The 23,160-nt window shown below is 45.0% G+C and overlaps 1 protein-coding gene across 2 annotated transcripts in view; it reads left to right on the forward strand.

Moving 5' to 3' along the window:
* The first annotated feature begins 10,524 nt into the window (after positions 1-10,524).
* THSD4 (thrombospondin type 1 domain containing 4) overlaps positions 10,525-23,160 on the forward strand; it is a 572,998-nt gene continuing 560,362 nt past the window's right edge. For both annotated transcript variants that reach the window (XM_024128852.3, XM_024128851.3), the window contains exons 1-2: positions 10,525-10,581; positions 22,605-22,674. In XM_024128852.3, coding sequence (XP_023984620.1) covers positions 10,553-10,581; positions 22,605-22,674 — 99 coding nt within the window. In that variant the 5' untranslated portion in view covers positions 10,525-10,552. The remainder of the gene's footprint in view (positions 10,582-22,604; positions 22,675-23,160) is intronic.

Genomic DNA, 23,160 nt, shown 5'->3' on the forward strand with positions numbered 1-23,160 from the left:
GGGGCATATTGCTTCTGGTGACCTCGGACACAGTGCTTCACTGCTTGCAGCCTCAGTTCCCCTCTGTGTAAAATGGGTGTATCAGTAGCACCTACCTCGTAAAGTAATGTTTGAAAAGTGTTCAGCGCAGTCTGTCAGGTATTATACACTCAATAAAAATTAAAAATCTGTAGTCTGATGTGGACATGGTGGGAGGAAGAGGAGGATGGGACAAATTGGGAGATTAGGACTGACATCTATACACTACCATGTGTAAAATGGATAGCTAGTGGGAACTTGCTATAAAGCACAGGGAGCTCAGCTCGGTGCTCTGTGATGACCTAGATGGGTGGAATGGAGTTGGAGGGGGGAGGGAGGTCCAAGAGGCAGGGGATATATGTATACATATAGCTGATTCACTTCATTATACAGCAGAAACTAACACAACATTGTTAAGCAATTATACTGCAATTAAAAAAAATCTCTAGTCTGAGCTTTGCCTCTAATTAGCTGCGATACTTTGCACCAGTCAGCTTATTTCATTGAGCAATCAGTTTATTCATCTGTGAATCATGATTACAAAATAATGGATTTGGACAGTTGGGTTGGAATCTCCCAGTTTTTGTGTGCTTTGTGATTCTGTGATGAGATGTCAATCAGAAAAGTCACAAAGGAAATAACTGATAGATTTAAAGAGGAAATAAAAACTTATTTGCATAAAAGTTACAAGCAAAATTAAAAGACAAAAATCAAACTGAAAGAACTTGACAAAATAAGGGTCAATGTCCTTAATATAGAAACAGCTTCTTAAAAATCAACTGAAAACATTATGAGCTCTACCGAAAAACTGGCAAAAGAGGTAAAAAATGCACAGAAGAGATAGTACACATGACTAATAAAAATGAAAAACGATTCCAACTTTACTAGTAATTGAAGGAATACAGTTAAAATGATTTACCTTTTTTTTTTTGGCCTATTGTGACTAACACACTGAATGCCCACCCTGTACCAAGCAAAGTTATTTACTCAAAGGTTTCCTGGGCGTATGGACAGACCACATTTTCCACACGCTCTTGCAGTTAGGTATGGCCATATGACTAATAGAATATGAGTGGCAGTGATTTGTTAACGGCTTCTCAAAGCTGTTAGCTCAATCCCCCATGCTTTCTCTTTTCCCTTGTTTGTTCACAGGCTGGAAAGTAGAAAAAAACCAGCTGAGGATTCCGAGGCTCTAGACAATGATGGAGCCGCTAGACGAAAAGAGACTAGGTCCCTGGATGCCTGCATGCCTGTGTGGAGCAGTGTGCCCCTTCCAAGCCACATCAGACAATGAATTGAGCAAAAATTTTTGTTGTGTTAAGGCTTTGAAACTCTGGGATGGTTTGTTGCAGCTCTTAGCCCACCCTAACTAATTATGGATCAAATTTTAAAAGATTATAATGCTAACATTATTGGCTAGTATGTTTATTTCATCCACTACAGTGGGATTTTAAGTGGGTATGCTCTTTTTGAAAACAACCCATATGTAAGAAGGACCTTAAATAGTCATACCTTCTGGCTTAGTGATTCTGGTTTTAGGAATCTGCCATAAGGATCTAAGCAGAGAAACAGATAAAGAATTTCCTATAAAGATACTCATCACAAATTCCAACAATAAGGGAACTGCTTAGATATGTTATCCAGCTTCCATGGGGTGAACTATTATACAGTGATTAAATGAGATGTTTATGATTTAAAGTCAAAAATAGAATGCAAAACTGTGTAAGTGATTTTGTATATGTAGAGTAGACAGATAATATAGCTAAGCATTAAGCATAGAAAAAAGACCAGAAGGAAGAACACCAAAAGCATTCAGAGTGGTTAACCTGGAATGTGAGGCTATGAGTAATTATAGCTTTCCTCTTTATGTTTTCCTATAGCTTTCAATTTTTCCTCAACAAACATGTGCAATTGTATAGACAGTTTTTTTTCTAAAAGACTATCATATTAGCTATGTTCCACCCAGCCTTGAAGTCTCACCTAGACCTGTCTTGTGGATGAATATGATGCTTGCTGTCTGTGAGTTTGTCTTTTAGTGTTAGTGCACGTGGCGTACCCACTTCCCCGACGTGTGTGTGTGTGTGGTGCATACATAGAGGTACACAGGTGTTTGCCAGAGTGCCAAGAGGCCATTTGTAGATGCCGGGACCTTATATCCAAAGGAGGGGAAGGTGGACCAGGAGGGGAGCTCAGCCTGAGCCAAAGCTGCCGTTAGTCTTTTTTTTTTTTTTTTTTTGTGGTATGCGGGCCTCCCTCTGCTGCAGCCTCTCCCGTTGCGGAGCACAGGCTCCGGACGCGCAGGCCCAGCGGCCATGGCTCACGGGCCCAGCCGCTCCGCGGCATATGGGATCTTCCCAGACCGGGGCGCGAACCCGGTTCCCCTGCATCGGCAGGCGGACGCGCAACCACTGCGCCACCAGGGAAGCCCTGCCGTTAGTCTTATGGCCACCTGCCTTTGACCAAAGGTGCCTAGAGAATCTCTTGCTTTTTGAAATGAGATTCATCATCACCTTGGAGAAGGCCTGGGTAGCACATCCGAAAATCTGTGTTTCCTGTGCAGAGCGCAGGCTGTGGAGGTCTGATCTTGTTTCCTTTGATGACTACAATCCAGGGATTAGAAATCACTCTTGGCAGAGGATGCTGGGGAGAGGTTGAGTCTGAGTGGGGAAGACGGCTGGAGTCTGTCTCCAGGTATGTTCGATTCCTAGGTAGGGTGGCCTGCATCACATCACAGCCGTTTATTCGTGTGTCCAAGTAGGGCCGAGAAGGTCAGTGATGGTGTTAATTTCAGAAACAATTAGCAGTCACTACAAAACAGGAAAGTCTCTATTCAGATTGTGGGCTGCGCATCAGTACGTTAGAAATGTAGCATGGTCACGCTTGGAGAGAATGTCCTCCGAGTGAGATTGAATGTTAAGTTCTCTCTGTCATCACAGAACACCTGTTGGGCCCCCAGCTGCTGTACTAGGCACCAGGAATATAAAAAAATAAGTCTTTGAGGAAAGTCTTTACTCTTCTGTAGCGTCCTGTTATGGGGAGGAAAGGAAAGCACGAATCATGATGATACACTGTGGCAGTATGCTAGGTTGGAGTTCTGCACGTGCGACTTACACAGAAGTAAAGAAATTTAACCAAGTTTATCAAGTGCTGTAAATCAAGTGACTAAGTAATATTTGGAGAAGAGAAAGCGCTCTTACCCCAAATGCATTTCTCCCTTCGATCTGCAGTATCATGTCATCCGAAATTGAGAAAGCAACTGTCTACAGAAGCAGGAACAAATGGCTCATTTATTGAAAATATCTTGCCCGCCTGATATTTCTACCCTTGACTGTTTTCCTTAGTTACATGGGAAGCGTTTTTTAGGACTGAAAACAAATATACACCACATCAATATGGATGACCACGAAAATGATGTAGTTTGCATTGAAATCCTTGACTGATCTGTGCTGATTACCTAGTTTCTCCAGGGAAGAAAGGAGAAGTAAGGTGTTTCCTTTAATGAGTTAGCAAAACCCACTGTAATGTGTTTGCTTAATAGTATCCAGGGAGTTTTCAGATCTTCTTAACATTTTTACCTAATTCAGATTCTCTGGGTTTTCAGGATGCTCTGGGCAAGCCAGCCGGTTTGCAGAATGGAGGTTCAATGGGAAGAAATGAGTTCTGTGGCTGGGTTTGAATGTGATGGGAAAAAAGGATGGGCTTTGCAAGGGGTAGGAGAAAAGACCAAAGATATACAGCAGAGGGAGTGTCAGGAGAACACACCTCTGGCTGGCCTCAGGTCAGTAGGGGGAGACTGGAAAGGTGAGGTGGGGGGCGGCTGGGGCTCCAAGGTCAGCTTTCCTGAATACCCTGCTGCCTGAGGCAGGATTTCCTGAAAGGGCTGTGGCGAGTGATGATGGCCAGCAGAGGGCTTGGGAGGGCCGGACCCTCCGTGGAGGCAGCACACATCTGCGGTGGGCCGGCACCTTCAGTCTTTCTCCAGGGCTTTCATTCATTCATCAAACTTTTTTTTTTTTTTTTTTTTTTGCGGTACGCGGGCCTCTCACTGCCGTGGCCTCTCTCATTGCGGAGCACAGGCTCCGGACGCGCAGGCTCAGCGGCCATGGCTCACGGGCCCAGCAGCTCCGCGGCATGTGGGATCCTCCCGGACCGGGGCGCGAACCCGCGTCCCCTGCATCGGCAGGCGGACTCTCAACCACTGCGCCACCGCGGAAGCCCCATTCATCAAACTTTTATTGCAGGGCCACTCTGTACCAGGCAAAGATGAGTAAAGAGGAAAAGATGAATAAACTTATCCCTGGCCTTGAGAAGCTCCTCATCCAGTGAGGGACAAGCGTCAACAGAACATAAGAGCGAGCATGCCTGGTATCTGTTAAAAGAGATGATAGATAATCCCTTCTCTTTTAAGCTTCTAGACCCTGTCCTGTACCTCCCATTGTTGTCTGGCAAATTTGCCCATCGTATTGTTAATGGTGACTCTTTTGAGAAAGGATATTTCTTTCTCAAAAGAATAACGTAAGTGCTAATAATAAAAGTCCACTGTGCTATTTACTTCCTTGGACTGTTGGCATTCCTTTTGCCCGTACCAGTCATTGGACACTCAGTCTAGGGTAATGTATCGTTGTGAAAGAAATATTCATTTATGTATTTTTGTATTTATTTGCCTGCCTCAGTAAGAGTGTAAGCTTCTCAAGGGCAGGGATCCCCCCCTTGTCATATGTAGTATCTGGCACGAAGCTTCCTAACCCAATAGGTATTGAAAGCTCATTAGCTGGTAACCTGATTGCCCCACATACAAATGTTCAAGGACATCAGGATCACTGGTCCCAGCCCTACAGGAGACATGGGACCACTCTGATGTGTTGCGACTTGAGGAATCCATTCAACGTATCCGTTGAGACCTAGAGTGTTCCTTTATCTCTAAACTAGTACTCGAGATGACACCTGGGAAAACATGTGGACCAGCAGCAGACACAGACTCTGTTTTGATCCTTTAAGCCAGCCCTGTTCGTGTGTGGGTAGAAGGCAGTATCAAATGATGGTTAAGTGCATATACTCTGGGCTCAGGCTGCCTGGGTTTGCATTGTGACTTTCCCACCTACTAGCTGGGTGACTTTGGAAAAGTTATTTAACTTCTCTGTCCTCCACTTCTCAATGGTACCTCCTTCATGGGGTTGTTGTGAGGATAAAATGAGTTAATATAAAGCACTTAGAAAACCATCTGTCACCTGGTAACTACTCAGTAGATGTTTGCTCGAGTCCCCAGCTACATTATTATTATTATTATCTGAAATAATAGGTTATTAAATTGCTCATCTCGGCTCACTTTGCTATAGGTGATGTTCATGGCACAGTCAGGTCATGTCCTGAAATATTTCATCTCCCAGCAAAAGGTGAGGTACACCCAGTCCCCTTGGGGTAGCATCCATCCATCCATTCATTCATTTGTTGAGTGTCTAGCTATGATTCTCTACCAGGCGGGAGGTAGTGAGTCTACTAAAGTGAAAAGAGGAGAAGCCCTGTGGTTGGTGGTCTGTATTCAAGTCCAAGCCCTACCCTCCACCCGTCGTGTGGCCTAAGTTTTGCTATGAGAATTAAGTAACATGCTTATATCACATATCAGGTGTGTAGTGTAGTAAAAGTTGATCCCTGACTTTCTTGACTTTTCTTCCACTTTCCTGGTAATGGAAGACAAAGGTAGGTTGGACACACTGATGTTGGGAGCCGACGTCCTGGTACTTTGGTCCACAGACAACTGGACCAGTCAGGTGGGGATGCTGCACACAGTGGGGGTTCTGAGAGATGATATTTCTGGGGGAAGAAGCCTGTGTGTGACGGCGGGGAGGGCAGGAGGGGGATCTGGGGTCTGTGGTTGGGATGTGGCCGCGAGGTGGTCTTTCTGAACCCAGACCTGAGAGGCTGATCAGACGCTTCTCTTTAGGGTGCACTGAAATCAGGGGGGCGTCTTCCAGGGGTTCTGGTCAGGCCAAGAGGAGAAGGGGCAGGAAGGATACTCAGAGGTGGCCTGTGGGAAAGCGGCAGCACAACAGCGCCAATGTCCAGGGCACTGTGGCCCCTTCTGGGGTCAGGGAAGCCAGCTCCTGCCCTGGGTTACGTCTGTTGTGGCCCCTCTTTCCGTCCCCTCCATCCCAAGCCTTCGTGCTTCCTGTCACATCCTTCCTGTTCCCCAGGTGTGTGGGGACTGTGACTTTGGCCTGAACCAAGTCAGGCGACTTGTCCAGCCTTCCTGCAGGGTCTTTGTGGAAAGGAGAGCCGGCAGGGCCTCCATCGGCCAGGGAACATATGTTTTAACAGAAACTAGATCGTTCGATTTTTTTGTTCACTGTCAAGAAAGGTTATAAATCAACAGGAGAAAACCCCCAAAGGTGACTCGCTCCACAGATAGCATGTTTACTCAATCCTCGCCGCTGTTGCCAAATGGATTTTCGGGAAACCTCACTTTCATCAGGTCCCTCCCTGCTCCAGAACCTACAAGGGCTCTTTCTTCCCCATCTGGTCAAAATTCTCCTGGTGCTTCCCAGGGCTTGGATAGCGTGTCTTTGCCACATCTTCACAGTTTTACTCCTTCATCACAGTGAGAATCCTGCAGTGCCTTCTGATCCTCCAGAGCCAGGGCTTTTAAACTTTTCGGACCAGTAGCCACAGTGAGACATACTTACTTAGCCTTACTGTGTGTGATAAATGCTGGTATTTTTTTTTTTTTGTTCTTTTCTATTTCATTTTAAAAAGTGCAGGTCATGACTCACGCAGTTGATTTCATGACAGACTAATGAGTTGTGACCCACAGTTTGAAAAGCAGAGCTGATTTAGCACATAGTAATCATGTTAGCATGTCCAAGCTCGTACTGTTCACTGCAGGACAGGCCAATCAATCGAGAGACGAGCTGTTGGGGCAAGGAATAGCAACTTTATTCAGAAAGCCAGCAGACGAGAAGATGGTGGACTCGTGTCCCAAAGAACCATCTTACCCAGGTTTGGACACTAGTTTCCTTTTATAGAACAAAGAAGGGGAGGTGAGGAGGTAAAGTAAAAAAGGTAATAAGTTGTTAGAAATATTTCCTGGTTCCGGCCAGACTCCAGAGGGGATGTGTTAATTTCTTTCTTCCTGCAGCCATTCACAGGTAGGCCTGGTCAGGAAGTTTCCTGTGAGCTAAACAAAGGTATTTTAACTTAACACTCAGACATGGGAGGCAGTGTTCCTGGAGAATGGGCCATTATGTATACTTTAAGCTCTAGACAACATCCCTTGAGTGATTAATTTGTAGAAAAAGCGATAGAATACAAAAGTTAAAGAAACAGATCCAACATGGAGTCAGATTTGTTCTTTCCTATTACAGTCATAGAGACCCAAGTGAATATCAGGAAATGGCAGAGCTGCTACCAGCTCTGCCAGGACACGTTCATCAACCATTTCATAAGATAAAAGTGACCAGTCAAATCTGACAAGAAGTTGGTCAAAAAAACATTCAAGAGTAATGGCCTCCACAAATTTTTTTTGATTGCACACCCCATCAGTAAAAAATGTTTGAGCATACAACGCTAATCTATGTTTGGTTATTTTTTTAACCTATCAATGTATGATGTGACCACATAAAACATATACTCAAAATATAAATTGTAAAAGGGTGACATAAAAATGAAAGGAACCATATTTTAAAGTGACATGCTAATTGTGATGGCTTCATTCTATTATCAGCAAATATCTGAAGGCAAAATACACAGAACGATTACGGTTCATGGTTATCAGCAGCGGTTGTAAATCTATTTTCAAACTGTTCTTATAATTTAAGATGTTTTTCTGGTTGACTTCTTGTCAGATTTGGAAACCACTGCTTTATAGCAAACCCTCCTCCCTCAATGTTGCCCTTCCTTTCCTGACAAAACTAAAAAAGCTCAGTTAGCACCTCCTTTTGCTACCTCATTCCACCAGAAATCTGGAGGGGGTAGAGGGAGTCCCCTTTGACACCTCTTTCCCTTGGCCCCCTCACCCATTCATTTTCCACATTCTGGAGATTTTACTTCTCAGTAGGGGGTCAGCTCTTCCTGGGGTTTCCTTTGATTGCTACGTTCCCACCACGCTACTTCCTTCCTTCTTCCTCCCAGTTCCTCACGTGCCTTTACATGTGCGATTCCCTCTCCCTGGGATGCCCCCCTCCCTCTTCACCTGCCTGACTCCTGCTCACCCCTCAAGGCCCAGCATAAAGGTCTTCCTCAGAGGGACCTTCTCTGACTACTGCCCAGTATACTTTCTGAGGCACCTTGCACTTTCTTCTTGGCTTCCATGGGTCTTATCACAATTTATTTTTATACATATTTATGTTTCAGTTTCTTTAACATGTGTAGCCCTCTAGCATCTAGATTGTAGATTGTAATTTCCTTGAAGGCAGGGACCATGCCTGGCGTGTGTGTGTTTGTGTGTGTGTGTGTGTGTGTGTGTGTGTGTGTGTGTGTGTGTGTGTGTATCTAGCACCTAGGTCCTGGAGTCTCAATAAATATCTGATATGCACAACAACCCTATGAGGTAGTTATAGACAGTATCCCCATTTTACAGATGAGGAAATTGAAAGCCAAAAGGGTTAATTGCCTAAGGTCACCTGCTTAATAAATGGAGGTATTGGTCTTAGATCCAGGTCTTTCAGATTACAATGTGTACACTCTTACCAAACACTTTGGATTGTTCTTTTGTAACCCACATAGGCTAAGGGCTGATTTTCAGTCCTATCTTCCTTACTGATACCTGACCAGCCCTCTCTAGTAATTCTCCTTCTCTTGAACTAGCTTGATTTATGCTCAGGGTCTCTGTATAACACTATTTACCCTGTGTTGTTCTGGATAACACCAACATTTTCCCACACAATTCCGTGTCCCTAAATCTTATCCATGTAAGTTAGGTTGTAAAGCAAGACTCTGCATTGCCTCATCTCTTGAATTCCATAGCACCTTGGAGAGGACCTGAGCACCCCACATGAGTAAATAATTACTGATTAGTTGATCATTATCAGGAGCTTGGCAAAGATCTCATCTGACTCCCAAGTTAAATCCTGTCTTTGTGCATATCCGCTTCCCAGCCAAGAGCAAGAAGACCGTGCCTCGGATGCAGAGGAGTTTTAACTGTTCCAATTTGCACTTGTTGGCCTTCTTCCTGGTGGATCTCAGTGTAACTTTTGGCCGAGACCCAAGAATTTAAGGGTCTTCAATACCATGAGTAATTTCATGAGTTGCTGATGGCTAATTAGGGGTGATTACATTCAAGAGGCTTGATTTTCTTAATAACCCCCAGAAAGGGCTGGTGGTAGCTTTAAAAATCTTATTTCCCCCTGCAAATGGAATTTTATGATTCTCCTGACTGTCTTTTCATAAGTCCTTGTAATTTATCCCCCATCTCCCGTTTCTAGTGAGAAGGAAATTTGCAGTCCTGAGAAGAATTTGGAAACCAATGATTTTGGAAAACTCTGGGGTTCAAGCCAGGGATTGAACCCGGGCCACCGCAGTGAAAGCGCCTAGTTCTAACCACGGACCACCAGGGAATTCTGCAGAGCTACTTTTAATTGAGCGTCCTCTGTTCCCGGCACTGGGCTAAGCACATGACATGTGTCCATTCATTTAATCTTCATAATCTGCCACAGTTCTTTAGGCCATATTTTTTGAACAGTTTTATTGAGATGTAATTCACATACCATACACTTCGCCAATTTAATGTGTACAATTAAACTTTCTTTAGTGTATTCACAGGGTTGTGCAATCATCATCACAGTCTAATTTTAGAACATTTTTGTCACCCCAGGAGGAAACCTCAGACCCTCGAATTAGCCCCTCCCCACCCTCCAGACCTTGGTAACCACTAATGTATTTTTTTGTCTCTATAGATTTGCCTATTCTGGACATTTCCTGTAAATGGAATCATATAATAAGCGGCCTTTTGCATCTGGCTTCTTTCACTTGTGTAATGTTTTCATGGTTCGTCTGTCTTGTAGCATGTATCCAGACATCATTTCTTTTTATGGTTAGGCTGTATTTTTACCCCTACTGTACAGTTGGAGAAACCAAGACACAGAGGTGAAATGACTTTCCTGTGGTCAAGTAGCCTTTAATGGATGGAGCAAGATTTCCAACGCGCATTTGCCTAATGCCAACTCTGCTCTTAGCTTAGAATCTGAGGTAGTCATACTGATGGGAGTTTATTAAACATCTTCTATGGGTCAGTCACTGTGCTGAGCGTCCTGTAAATTTGTTACCTCATGTTCATACATAATCTGCTTTCATTTGGGCAATCTGGTAACCATAATTGGGCATAACTGGGCAATGGTATTTTTGTCCTAATGTCTTCCATTTGCTCACTTCCGGTTTAACTGGCCAACTTAAGCTGCAGAATCTTAGGCTCTAGAATCTTCCTAAGCAAACGATGCTAAAAATAGCATTGTTATTCTTCTGTAGGAGTTGAGGGCCACCCCCATCTGCAGAAAATTGGCAACATCTCTGAGGAGCCCTTGCTTTTCCTGGGATACCCAGCATCATGGTTTCCTGTTTCCTGGAGTCTCTCAGGTAAGTGGAGAACCTTTTAAAAAGAGAACAGGGAAATAAGAAATTTGATATTTGAATTTTACTATATATTTCTTATAATAACTAGCCTTGAGGGCCTGCATCTCACGGATATTTTTTTATATGCTGTGTACATATGCGTAATAAGTTTGTTATTCACAAAGGCTGCTGAGGCCTGGGGAACTGTGTGCTGTGGTGAGAGGTATTTGGACTGAGATTCAAGTGACTTAGGTTTGATGCTGTGCTCTGTAATTTGCTGGGAAACATCTAGGACTCAGATTTTTTTTTTTAAATAAAGATGTCACTGGATTGGTGGGTATTTATCATGGTTGCACAATAGAATCACCTGAAAAACTTTAGAAAATATTGTCCTCTGGCTGTATCCCCACAGACTGTGACTTAATTGATCCAGTGTATTTAGAAGGTGACCTCTCTGGTCCCTTCTGTTCAAAACATCTATGACACACCTGTATGTTTTATTTGATACAGATATCAACCATGCAAAGTAAGTAGAACAAGTAGTATCGTCTCTATATGCAAATCAGAAAATCAGTGCTTTACTCTTGGTGCTCATTTCCCTCAGTGCAGAGTCAGGGAAAGGGCTTCGTGCTCAGGAATCGAGGCTGTTTTCAAACTTTCCTTAAGATGATAGACCCCTTTAAAAATTCTTCAATCAAAATCCTATGTAAAAATCTCAACATATAAATAGCCAATGGCAGTATTTTATTAAGAGAAATTTATTTTAGATGTTTGAGTTTGTAATATTTACACATTATGAGATTAATGAGTCTGTTTGGATAAACATCAAAATTTGAATTCAGATTTATGGATGATGGCTTGTACATCAGTCTCAGCATCTAGTTTATTTTGTGACTGGTTTTAGCTGCATAGTATTAAGAAAATCTTGATCCATACAGGTAAGTAATGGCAATTGGTAACAGTTCTTCAATGCAGCTCATTTTGCAATCTCAGGATGCTCTTTAAAGAAATTGATTCAGAATCTAGAAAGAGAAAGGAAGAACTTTTTTTTTTTTTTTTTTTTTTTTTTTTTTTTCGGTGGTGCGCGGGCCTCCCACTGTTGTGGCCTCCTCTGCGGAACACAGGCTCCGGACGCGCAGGCTCAGCGGCCATGGCTCACGGGCCCAGCCGCTCCACGGCATGTGGGATCTTCCCGGACTGGGGCACGAACCCTTGTCCCCTGCATCGGCAGGCGGATTCTCAACCACTGTGCCACCAGGGAAGCCCTGGAAGAACTTTTTGTTTCAAAGTTGAGGCACTAGGGATATCTTGTAGTTTTTTCCCCCCTTAACTATATGTTAGTCCCAAATGCCCAGAACTTACACTGAAAAGTAAAACGGTCTGTAATGTGTTATTATGATGGTGCCACATGTGATGGCCCAACCAGGGCTAGAGCATTTACCAGGCAGATGCTCTTAGGCCCATGCCTGGCATTTCACTGAGTGTGGTGTGTGTGTGTGTGTGAGCTTAGTCTGTAACTGCCTGTATAATTTTACATGAATTGACGTGTGCAGGCCTGCAATCCAAAGACCCATGCAGAGCTATAAGCTTCTTCATCAATGACATAAACAAGTGTGTCAAAAAGAGTCAGAGAAGGCAGGAGAAGCTCCATCCTGAAGCTTCTGCAGAATCCATCCATGAACAGAGCAGCCCAAGTCTCTTCAGGGTTAGTCTTTGGTATCTAATCTAAATTAGCATGGGTGCATTTTTTTAGCCATAGTTTAAAACATAGTTTAAAAGATATTTCAAGACATAAAATATGTATCCAGTTTGTGGAAGCTCCAACATACTGCTGTAAAACCACAGGGGAATGAGAAATGCAGTTGGACTGAGTCACTTTAGGACCACAGCATATTTGAACACCAGAACCCAATGGGAGACACAGAAGTGGAGGTCACAGTCATATATTGAACTGGATTGAAAAGAGCAGCAGATAAAACCTAAGTTTCCCCATGTGGTAAGCAAGTGTAAATCTAGCTGCCATCAGAAAGGCCCCTACGAGTACTGAAGACCCTCAAAACTGTGGCCACCCAGGCTGTACAAGAAGGGCTTCATTTGAGAGAAGTCCCTTTTGCAAAGTTTTTTTTTTTCTTAATGCTTGGAATTTTAATTGATGCCCCTGCAGTTAATCTCTGTAATGATCTGTGATACGGAGGCCATCTCCCTTCAAGGGAGGCTTGGTGGGCTCACCTCCAAGCTGTGCATTATTTCAGAGAAATTGCCCACAGATTAGAAATGAGCAGGGTGGGAGTTGTTGAAAGCTAGATGTGGCCTTGCTACCCTCCGGGCAGAACTCTGGAAGTCTTGACAGGCCTCCAGGATTATGGTCCTGCTGAAGGGATTGTTTGAACAGAGCTACTCAGCAGGACCTTTCTCCAACAGTCCTGCTGTAAGGAATGGGGAAAGAAAATTTGAGTTATGAGGGCAGGAGAGTCTTTGGGAGAGCTCAGCTGAAGATTTCCATCAAGTCTCCTTCTTCATAAGCCAGGTACTCATAAACCATTTTGCAGTCCGTTTCTAGGGCCACGTAAATATATTTTAACCCGACAAAAACAAACAAACAAACAAAAACTAGAGTATCTTTTGTTTAAATGCTTTTCAAAATGTTCTAGGGGAAAGAGCTATGGTTACTTTAAGAGTGAGAGATCTTTGATAAAATTGGTAGATGAGAAGCACACAGAGAAACACAAATATTAAGGGCTTTTTAATACTTATCAAGGCAACCAAATACATAAAGATCAATAGGAAAAGCTGGAGGATTTCTCTACCTATAGAGAAAACACCAGAGAAAAATTGGGAGTTAGCTGCCAAGAAAATCCCTGAGCGGAAAAAGCATTTAAGGGGATTCACAATTCTGATATGCAGAGATTTTGTTTAAAAATCCCTCCCCAGCTCTTGCCAAGCCACAGGGAAACAGAAAGCCAGCCTCCCCGTCATTGAAAGAGATGGAGAAGCCCTGAGGATTAACACAGCAAGAGTGTCTCTGCCCTGCTCAGAATCTGTAGTAATCAAAAGAACCACGGTTAAACCCAGTAGCAGAAGAGACACTAAGATTTTAACTCTAGATGGAGCTGGTTAACGAGTTGCCATTGAACCTTGGACAAGACTTGGATGCCGTGCAAAACTCAGGGCAGGTGAAATACGTTTGGATCAAAGGATTGGTCAAGGCTAGATTAAGGTTTGTCACCTGTTACAAGTTAGAGAGGAAAAGGCACTAAGTAATACAGAAGTGTATATATTTCTTAAAGACTTGCTCCAAATTATTCACCTTTTTTTGTATGCACAGTTACATCTATGTGTGTTTTTTCAGTGCTTGAGTGGAAGGAAACTCAGTTTTCTCCCTAGAAGCAGTGTAACAAGTGAAGATGGCCACCTACCATGGCCAGCCAACAAAGTCTCTTTAGAGCCAGTCTGCTTGGTCACGGGCTCTTTCTTTACCTCGTGGAGTGCTTTTGTATAGTTGATACAAGTTATCTTTGAAATGAAAACACAAAGGAAAACAAAACTATTGAAAATGCCAAACAAGTGGTTAAAGTTGATTGGGGGGTTCTTATTTTGAATAGCAGTTTTTGAAGAAATGCAGATGTAATTAGAGGGATTACTGGGTTAGATGGTGATTTTTATGGCTCTTAAGAAGGAGAGTTCTGGATCATTTTACAGGTTGATGGCCCTAGGTCAAGTGTCTGGTTTTAGTCTTCTGAAAAGTAAGGCTTTTCTTTTCCTTGATACACACAGTAATATTACTGTAATGCCTGTCAGCTACTTCGCTGAGAAATACAACCAGAAGGGATTGAGGAAATGAGAAAGAGAAAGGCGGCTGTTCTTGGGGAACTGAAAAAGATCCTGAATACAAACAACAAGAAGGAAGGGGGTTGAGAAAGTTTACTTGTAAGTGTGAGAAAGAGAATGCCCAAAGTAGTGATAGCTGAGGAATGAAAATTGAGACTCCCCTCGGAGTAGAGAAATATGTGATAATTGGGAAGGGTCATGGGATCAATTAGAGTCCCTACGCCAGTGATCAAGAAATGTGGTGAAGGAGGTGGAGAAATATGGGCAGGAAGAAAACAGAAAAGAGGAGGGGCAGGAGTGGGAGGAGGAGGGGCAGGAGGAGGAGGGGGAAGAGAAGAGGCCAGGCTGGGATCCTAAGTATTGAACTTCAGGTGTCAATAAGGCAGGGCTGAGTTGGTATAACCCGCATCTAAACCACTATCCAGTTGATGCTTAATAAGTATTTGTTGGATATTGAATGAATAAGTTAATAATTATCTTTCGTGTGAGAGAAAAAAAGGAGAAGATTCTTCTTTCCTGATTAGGATCTTCAGTTAACTATAAAAGTAGGTTAAAGCAGAAGATCATACAAATGATACAGACACACACCTTTAACAGTTTAGTTTTAACTTAAAACACATGTACATGCACTCACCAAGTTTTTGATACGGGGGTCAAGGAATTTTCTTTGAGCGTGAACCCCTGATTGTCTTTCTTGCACAAACCACACCCGTAAGCATTATCTGAGGTTTCCATCTGGGTTTCTTTTAAGTGGAATGGGAATCTAAAGACATTTGCAAAGCAATCTGAGTATAGAATGATTCTGGATTTTTATTATTTTTGCCCCTAATCATTTACAGTTGTCTCATCCACACCTAATTTGCCAGGTTTTTTTGGGGTTTTTTTGGCAACTTGCCTTTATTGAGTCTTTCCAAAGCATTCAGCTTCGTTTGTGTAGAAACAACTACCAACTACTCTTTCTTTCTGCATTCTGCTTCATGGGCCTGTGTACTATTTGAATATTTTAATGTAATTACAAAGCCCTGGCATCGTCAATTTTGGGACCATGGTTAAACTCCATATAAACACAGCTCATCTGGTGGATGCAGAAGAGTACAAGTGTACCAAGGAAGAACCTGCTGGAATCTTTTATGGGAAGCCCGGTAGGAGCCATCTGAATGGTAGGCATAGAGGCTAGCAGGAAATAAAATAGTTTTTTTGAGGACTGCCCTGGCAAACCCACCCCTATAAAATGATGGCAGGCTTTCAGACAGTATTGATTTTTCTTTATGCCTGGCACAGTCCTGCACCTGGCACTCATCCTCATCACTCAGAACTTGACTGTGGGATTTGCTAGAACCTTCTGTACCAAAAAAGGGTTCAGTGGAGTCAAGGTGTGATCATTGAGCTGCCAACTACCTGTTCCTTGTATGCTCAAGTGAATTTATATGACTCAGGTTAACATTGACACCCCTCCCATCCGGGGATCAGAATCAATGTCTCCAACTTGTAGAAACCCACCTTTTAAGATTGCCTTTTTCCTTCCCCAAGTTCTGTTTTTCCAACAGAGAGTTCTGGGATGTACTTAGAAAACACTTTCCTGATGAAAGTGTCGGTCACAGCAGCACTTTGTATTTCTTGGTGACTGGCATTTCCTCTCTCTCATTTTTCTTTCTCCCCTCACTTCATTCTCTCCTTCCATTCTTTTATTCACTTGCTATTGATTAGCCCTGAGTTTGGACCAAGACGGCGCTGGTCGTTCTGCTTGTTGCAAAGATGTATCAGAACCGTTTCCTCAAGAAGCCTACCACGGAGCAGGGGAATTTACCAAAGGGTCTTGTGTCTTAAAAAGCTGTGCTGTGGCAGAACACCTCACTTTTCCAGAGACCCCAGTCCAGAAAACGCAAATGGCTGTGAGAATTGAGAACCTGGAAATAAGCAATAAAAACCAATATGCAATTAGAATAGGTGTCCATAAGTCCATGCTCTAAAATGGAAACATTTACTCCACGAAAGCCAGGCAGGCCTTTTCCCTGAGCCTGTTTGATCTTGGTTTGGCTGCAGCTTGGTTGTCTAACGGTTTCCGAGGCCAAGGCGGACCCGACGGAAGCCGAGTTAAGAGGCGCAGGCTCATCTGTAGGAAGGTAAGCGGAGCCTGCCTGACGGTAGGGAGGAGCCGGCCAAGGGCCAACTGGATTCAGAAAGCCCCAGGCTTCCACGGTGCTCTCAGGCTGCTCTGCTCCAAGGCCGCCACCTTAGGCTGCACACATTGATTAATACTCACTCTGGTGACTCTGAGCCATCTAAACAGAGTATGCTTAAGCACAGCATACTCTGTATGAGAAAGCAGGGCAAAGAAACAGAACGTATTTTTTTTTAAGTTTGGGATTTCAATGGTAAGCTTCAATTATTTTAAAATTTAGACTGTTGTCTAGTGAGAGTGGATGCATGAAGTTTTACTGTATCCACTTATTTTCTGATTATTTTTTGCAAGCAATGACAGAAAGTAAAACAGACGTGTGAAGCCACAGCCTTATACAGACTGCGGAAGAAAAGTGATGTAATAAAATGGCAAATGCTTGGTTTCAAGGTGTGTTGTGTCCTAGGAGGCCCCAGAGCACAGTGGTTAAGGGTCAAGGCCAAGAATCTGACTTTTGGTATTGAAATCAGGCTTTGCCACTCATTAGGTGTGTGTGCCCTTCAATATACGACTCAGCCTTTCTGTGCCTCAAATTCCTCACCTGAAAAATGGGTATAATCAAAGTGTCTGATAGGATGGTTTTGACAATTAAATGAAGTAATACTTGTAAGCGTTGAGATCAGTGGCACCTACGTAGTCTTCTGGCTAATGTCATTTGTAACCCATCTCCTCTTGCTGCCTTTACTCTTTAACTGCTGTCAGAGGAAGGCAGAGGTTGAGTCGAACACAGGAAAATGCACACTTAGCAAAAATTTTTGATCTGCAGAGTGCAGGTGGAGATTTCACTTCGATGCTAAGATTTTGGCTCTCTTTTGTGAAGGTCGGTATAATTTTATTCGTGATCAGGTTGCTCCCAAAATATCTCTTGGGTTGTATTAACTGAAAAGGAAAAAAGTGAGGTGTTTTGTTTTTTTTTTTCTCTTTTGCTGGTTTTGATATGCTCAAGTGGCATTGAGATCATTGAGATAATCCGAGGTACACAGCAGCTGTGATGTGATCCACCCTCACTGGAGTCAAGGATGATTGGGGGAGGGGGGTGGGAAGGGGTTGGCCCAGGCAAATACACAAGGGCAGAGTCCCAGTTCCGTGATGTCAGTCTTGTACCAAATTTCAGTGGGCATTATTTTCTACAGGAAATGAAATGTTGGAGTGTTTAAAATCTAGAACAGGGCTGGGTAAATGGCATAACTTTTTTTGTTGTTGTTGCTCTGACTGGTGTGAAATGTTGGGCTGCTTCTCCTGCAAGGTGAATCGGAAAGTCTCGCTAGAAATGTGGCTTCCGCCACCGCTTGGAGGGGAGAGTGTGATTTGTTTGCCAAAGGCACTGGTAGCCTTCAATCTGTCAAAACGTTGCAAGCTGGGAGCAGTTTGCCAAAGCAAACTATCAAAGTGGAATAACACCCGAGTTGCACACACACAGACACACACATGCTCTCCCATTCCCCAAACATTAATTTCGAACTGGGTCAGGAGGAACAAGACTTTGGGCCAGATTGTCAGTGTTTTAAAGAGGTGTGGGCACAGCTATGGACTAGCAATTAGACAGGTATGTGTGGGCAGGCTGAGGTGTCCTAAAACGGAGTCTACAGAGTAGGGGTGGGAACCTTACAGCCCTTGGCCGAGTTTCATCTGGCCCCTGGGGTTATATATTGCTCTGGCTGCTGTGATTGCAGCCCAAAGAATAATTTCCCCTCTGGGAGAATTTATTCTGTTCCATTCAGAGCAGAGCCCACTTACTAACTAAGGTTTTATTCCAGCAAGAATTTTATTGGGTATCCCTATGCATTTTAGCCTCACTGGGGCCCAGTTTGATGAAGAAAAGAAGCATCTGAACATCTAAACATAACTTGCGTAGCATTTTTGCAACCAAAGCACCAACAAACATTCTGCTGCCAGACCTTGTGTAAATCCTATGAGAATGAATTTTTGGAAAGTCACGTAGAGACTCAAAAGCACATTGATTTTTATAAATCCCTCATAAAAGAGCTTTGCAAAGCTCCCAAAGTTACTTTGGACATTTTGAAATCCATTAATCCACACTATTTCCACTTATCTTGAAATTTCACAGGTCAGAAGAGGACGAAGCCTCATTCATTCATTCAATGAATTAAGCTCTTCTTATAGAGCAGACACTTTCCTAGGTGCTGGGAGATAAAGTAGTAACAAAGCAGACTCCCTGATCTCATGGACCTTATATCCTAGTGGGCAGAGGAAGAAATTTAAGTGAATAAAGACATACTATGTGAAATGGAAAGTGCTATGGAGAAAGAGAAATAGGCTGGGCTGGGAGAGGGAGTCCTGTTTTATGTAGGGTCAGGGAAGCCTTATGGAGAAGAGACACCTTTGGGCAGACACCTGAATGTGGGGAGGGAAGGAGCTGTAACCACATCTGGGAGTAGAGTTGACCAGGCAACCCTGGAATGCAATCCCTCCAAGACAACAGGAAACCTAGAATTTTCCCTTCTCCCATCTTTCATTCCCTTTCCCACTCCAAGTCCCCCGACTGTTATGGAAGTGCAGCCTGGGATGAGTGGTTATGCAAAACGGCTCCTGATTGCATTACAAATATGTGGCTTAGGTGTGTGCCAAGAACTTTGAGGGGCTGAGGTGTAACGCATTTCTGGAGCTGCTGTTTGTTTTCTTAACAAAACCACACCAATCTGGTTTTCTTTTTAAATGAGTAAACAGTGCCAGAATGTGTTACAAATGATTCAGATTTGTAGGCACGGCTTCATAAGGTGCTTTCTTGCACATGAACTCATTTGAGGTAGGCAGGGCAGGTTCTATTATTTGCATGGTACAGATGAAGAAACTGAGGTGCAGAGGTGCTTTGCCCAAGGTCATGTAACCAAGGAGCATAACGTTGTATCCAGTAAGGATACAACTAGAAAAATAACTGTTCTTTTCCCATCACTGTGTTCACACCCACTCCTTTAGATACCCCTGCCTGGTGCCTGGAAGACAGCTTAGGCCATTTTCTGGTCCATTGCAGGCTTCATGAGCAGTCTCTCTTTCAAGTATCAAAAGGCCCCAGAAGATGTGTGTATGTGACGGAGGGTGTAGCTTTAATGGTTGAATGCCCGTCCGTCCTTCTAGAAGTTTTAGTTTTCCTTCAGTAGCTTTAGTTTTTGTTTTCCTTGAATACTTTTTGGATGAATCTAAGGCATCAGTAACTTCACCATCCAGGCGTGCACCCTTAGCCCCCTGTGTGCTGAGCAGCACAGGTCCCTGTGCCTGTGCATTGGACAGTACAGAGAGCGAACATTTCCATTGTTGTAGAAAGTTCTCTTGGACAGCACTGGCCTAGAGCCTCAGCAAGGTATAAATCAACTCTTTGATTCTTTTCACCACTAATTTTATATTTTTCTGAATAGATTCCTTACTTGGAAGGATTTCGTGTACAGATATGCTACATTAAAAGAAAGTCTAGGGCTTCCCTGGTGGCGCAGTGGTTGCGCGTCCGCCTGCCGATGCAGGGGAACCGGGTTCGCGCCCCGGTCTGGGAGGATCCCACATGCCGCGGAGCGGCTGGGCCCGTGAGCCATGGCCGCTGAGCCTGCGCGTCCGGAGCCTGTGCTCCGCAACGGGAGAGGCCACAACAGAGGGAGGCCCGCGTACCACAAAAAAAAAAAAAAAAAAAAAGAAAGTCTACTCATATAAAATCTTCAGTCTCTCATCCAATTTAAAGCTTCTTTCTTCCCCCCATCCTGGGCCTCGTCTGGCCTCAGACCCCTGTAGTGGGAAGAGAGGGCTTGGCTTTTCTTCACACTCCTAGTTTCCCTCTGTGCCCCCCTCCCTCTGGTCCTCATTAGTTCCTCCAGGACAGAGCAGGGGAGGGGACAGATAGCTGGGCAAAGAGGATCTCAATAGCATCGGTGCCCGCTGTCCTCTGGTGTTGCTCTCCTGGCTTGGCTGATGTCTATGTTCTGGATTCTCCTCTCAGGGCCCTTTGGTTGGTCCTTTGGAGAACCGCCCCCTCACTGGGATCTCCTGCTGCGCATACCCTGGTTCAGGCTGTGCAAGTACTGGCTGCCTCTTTATCCCACCTCCCCCAGCTCCCGGGCCCCGTGGGCACGCACCACACATCACCTGTCTTTTGGTGAGCGATCTGCTTTGATGAGGTCCTTGCCAGAGAACCTAAGTCCTGCTTTCCATAGGGGAACCCCAGCTTTTCTTGCACGCACCACACATCACCTGTCTTTTGGTGAGCGATCTGCTTTGGTGAGGTCCTTGCCAGAGAACCTAAGTCCTGCTTTCCATGGGAGAACCCCAGCTTTTCTTGCACCTGTAAGCTCCAGGTACGTAGGCTGCTCCCACTCCAGCCCTCTCGCACCACTCTGCCCTCCTAGACACTCCAGCCAGGTTTTGGCCTTTAAATATGTTTCAGGGGAAAATCAAGCACCGCTCCTAATACCCCAAACCCAGGGGGTCCAGATCAAGCTCTCGAATGGTAGCCCTCCTTGTTTGGCTGGGAAGAGCTCCAACTTTTCCTCCCCTAAGGGGGGTGGAGGGGCTGTGCTCAGCATTCCTGCATCCCTAGCAAACTGCTCCCATTCTCCAGCCCACACCCCACTCCTTGCTCAGCCTGAAGGTTTAGGGTGAGGGGCTGTGGGACAGGATGGGTGGGGGCATGCGGGGGGGACCTCCGTTTCTGGTCCTGAGTACACGGTGCAGCCCTTCTCTTCGGAACGTGTGTGTATGTCATCCCGTTGGTTCTTAGCTTTGGGACCTCAGTGCAACTCTAAGACAGCAGCAAAAAGGATGCATGGAACACCTGGGTACATATCCCTTCCCCAGCTTCTTGTCCCACCACATGGTCTCTAACCCGTCCGGCCACCTCCATTCTGTGTGGTCTGCTAGGACCGGTCTCATTTACAGGCACAGTGAGGGTTAGGGTGGAATTTAGGGTTCTCAGAGATGGTGGGAGCTTTTCTAGCTCCACAGGCCTTACCCCCCAGATTCAGACAGGTATTCCTCACGCCTGCCTCTACACAGTGAGTTTTCCTTGGACAAGGGCATGTTTCACATCTCTCAGTTATGTCAGAGGCCTCAAAAAGGTTGAGAAGCCCTGGCTTACCTAACTGCCCTCAGGGTTAAACCCTTAAAAAAAAGGATTCAAAAGACAACTAAGTAGGACCAGTGGCCTTTTTCCTGGGATGCTTCAAACAATGCTGTTGATGATGTGACCTCAGGAAACTTCAGGCATTTAATTAATTGGCAGTACTTGTTTCTCCTCTGACTAACTAGCTGTGCCAGGCGTGTTCATCTCTGTTATCTTCAGTGATCCTTACAGAAGATGACAACATGGAGGCTCAGAGACATTGGCTCACCCAGGATCACCCAGATGGGAATGCAGAGTTGGGCTTCTGGCCTCGATGTGTTTGAATCCAAAGCTTCACGCTCTGCCAGCACACCCTGCTGTCTCGGGGGCAGCTGGCTCCTGTTCCTACACCTTCTCTTTATTTGATGACAAGCCCTAATCAGGGCTGGTGACAGTGGGGCTTAACACAGCTAATCCCACCCAGGGAGAACATATGTGACACTAAAAGGCCAAGGACGGGCAGAGGAATGGTTCCGAGGAAAGCCTGGAATGCGGGAGAGGAACTTCCCTGGGAGAAGCAGCCCCCCTTCTGGCCTGACCTTACCACCTCCACGAGGACCAAGCATGCACGAGCACCTACTCTGTGCCAGGCACGGTGTGTTATCTTATACAGGCCTCCCCAGACCCCCAGCCAGCTTCTGTGGTATCCCCATCTTACAAGGGAGGAGACTGAGGCTCAAAGAGGTTAAATGTCCTGACTTGGAAACCTTGCCAGTAAGCGGTAAAGTGGGGTTTGATCCCAGGTCTGCCTCATGCTACAGCCCCGCCCGCAGCTGTCTCCCCTCCTGTGGGGCCCTTTGCATCTTCACTGGGTCACATCCAGGGCCTGGGTTGCACTGCGCTCTCCCTTCCAGTGATGAGATGGAGATGTGCCTTCTGCTGGATGCTGCTGCCTGGAACATGCTCACAGCCCTGCCTGTTGCTGTTTTTCTTTCTCAGTGTCCTGGGTTCCCTCCTGCTCCTTGGATTCCAGCTCGTCTGCCCACAGCCCTCCACTGAACACAGAAAGGTAAGCCATGGCCGTTCAGAGGCTTTCCTTCTCTGCCCAAGGGCCTAGGGTTGAACCAGTCATCGCCACCTTGAGCTTTGTTCTGTCTGGAGGTTGAGTCACCGCTGATTCTCAGAGGAAGCGCCATTTATAGGATGTTCACCAGTCCTCCTATCCTTCCGAAGTTCTTGATCTTCAAAATGAAGCTGGTGCCCAGAGTCAATCTCTGATCCGAAAGCAGTGCTGGCTTTGTAGCCCGTGTCCATTAGAGTGGGGCGGTTAAGGAGAGGTCAGTGAGCAGACTCTACCTCCCCTAGGGGTGGAAGAGCACCAGCACGGAGCTTTTACCTCCGCTAGGGGCACCTTCAGGGGGATGCGTGTGGATGGTTAGAGAGAGAGCTGCAGCTAAAGCTGAGGCCATAGCCATGTAAGAGCACCCCTCGGAGGGAGCCATCCATGATCTTCGGTTAGAAGGACACTGCAGCCAGCGGCCAGGCAGGCAGGGAG

The sequence above is a fragment of the Physeter macrocephalus genome, chromosome 11, assembly GCF_002837175.3.
Source record: "Physeter macrocephalus isolate SW-GA chromosome 11, ASM283717v5, whole genome shotgun sequence".
NCBI lineage: Eukaryota > Metazoa > Chordata > Mammalia > Artiodactyla > Physeteridae > Physeter > Physeter macrocephalus.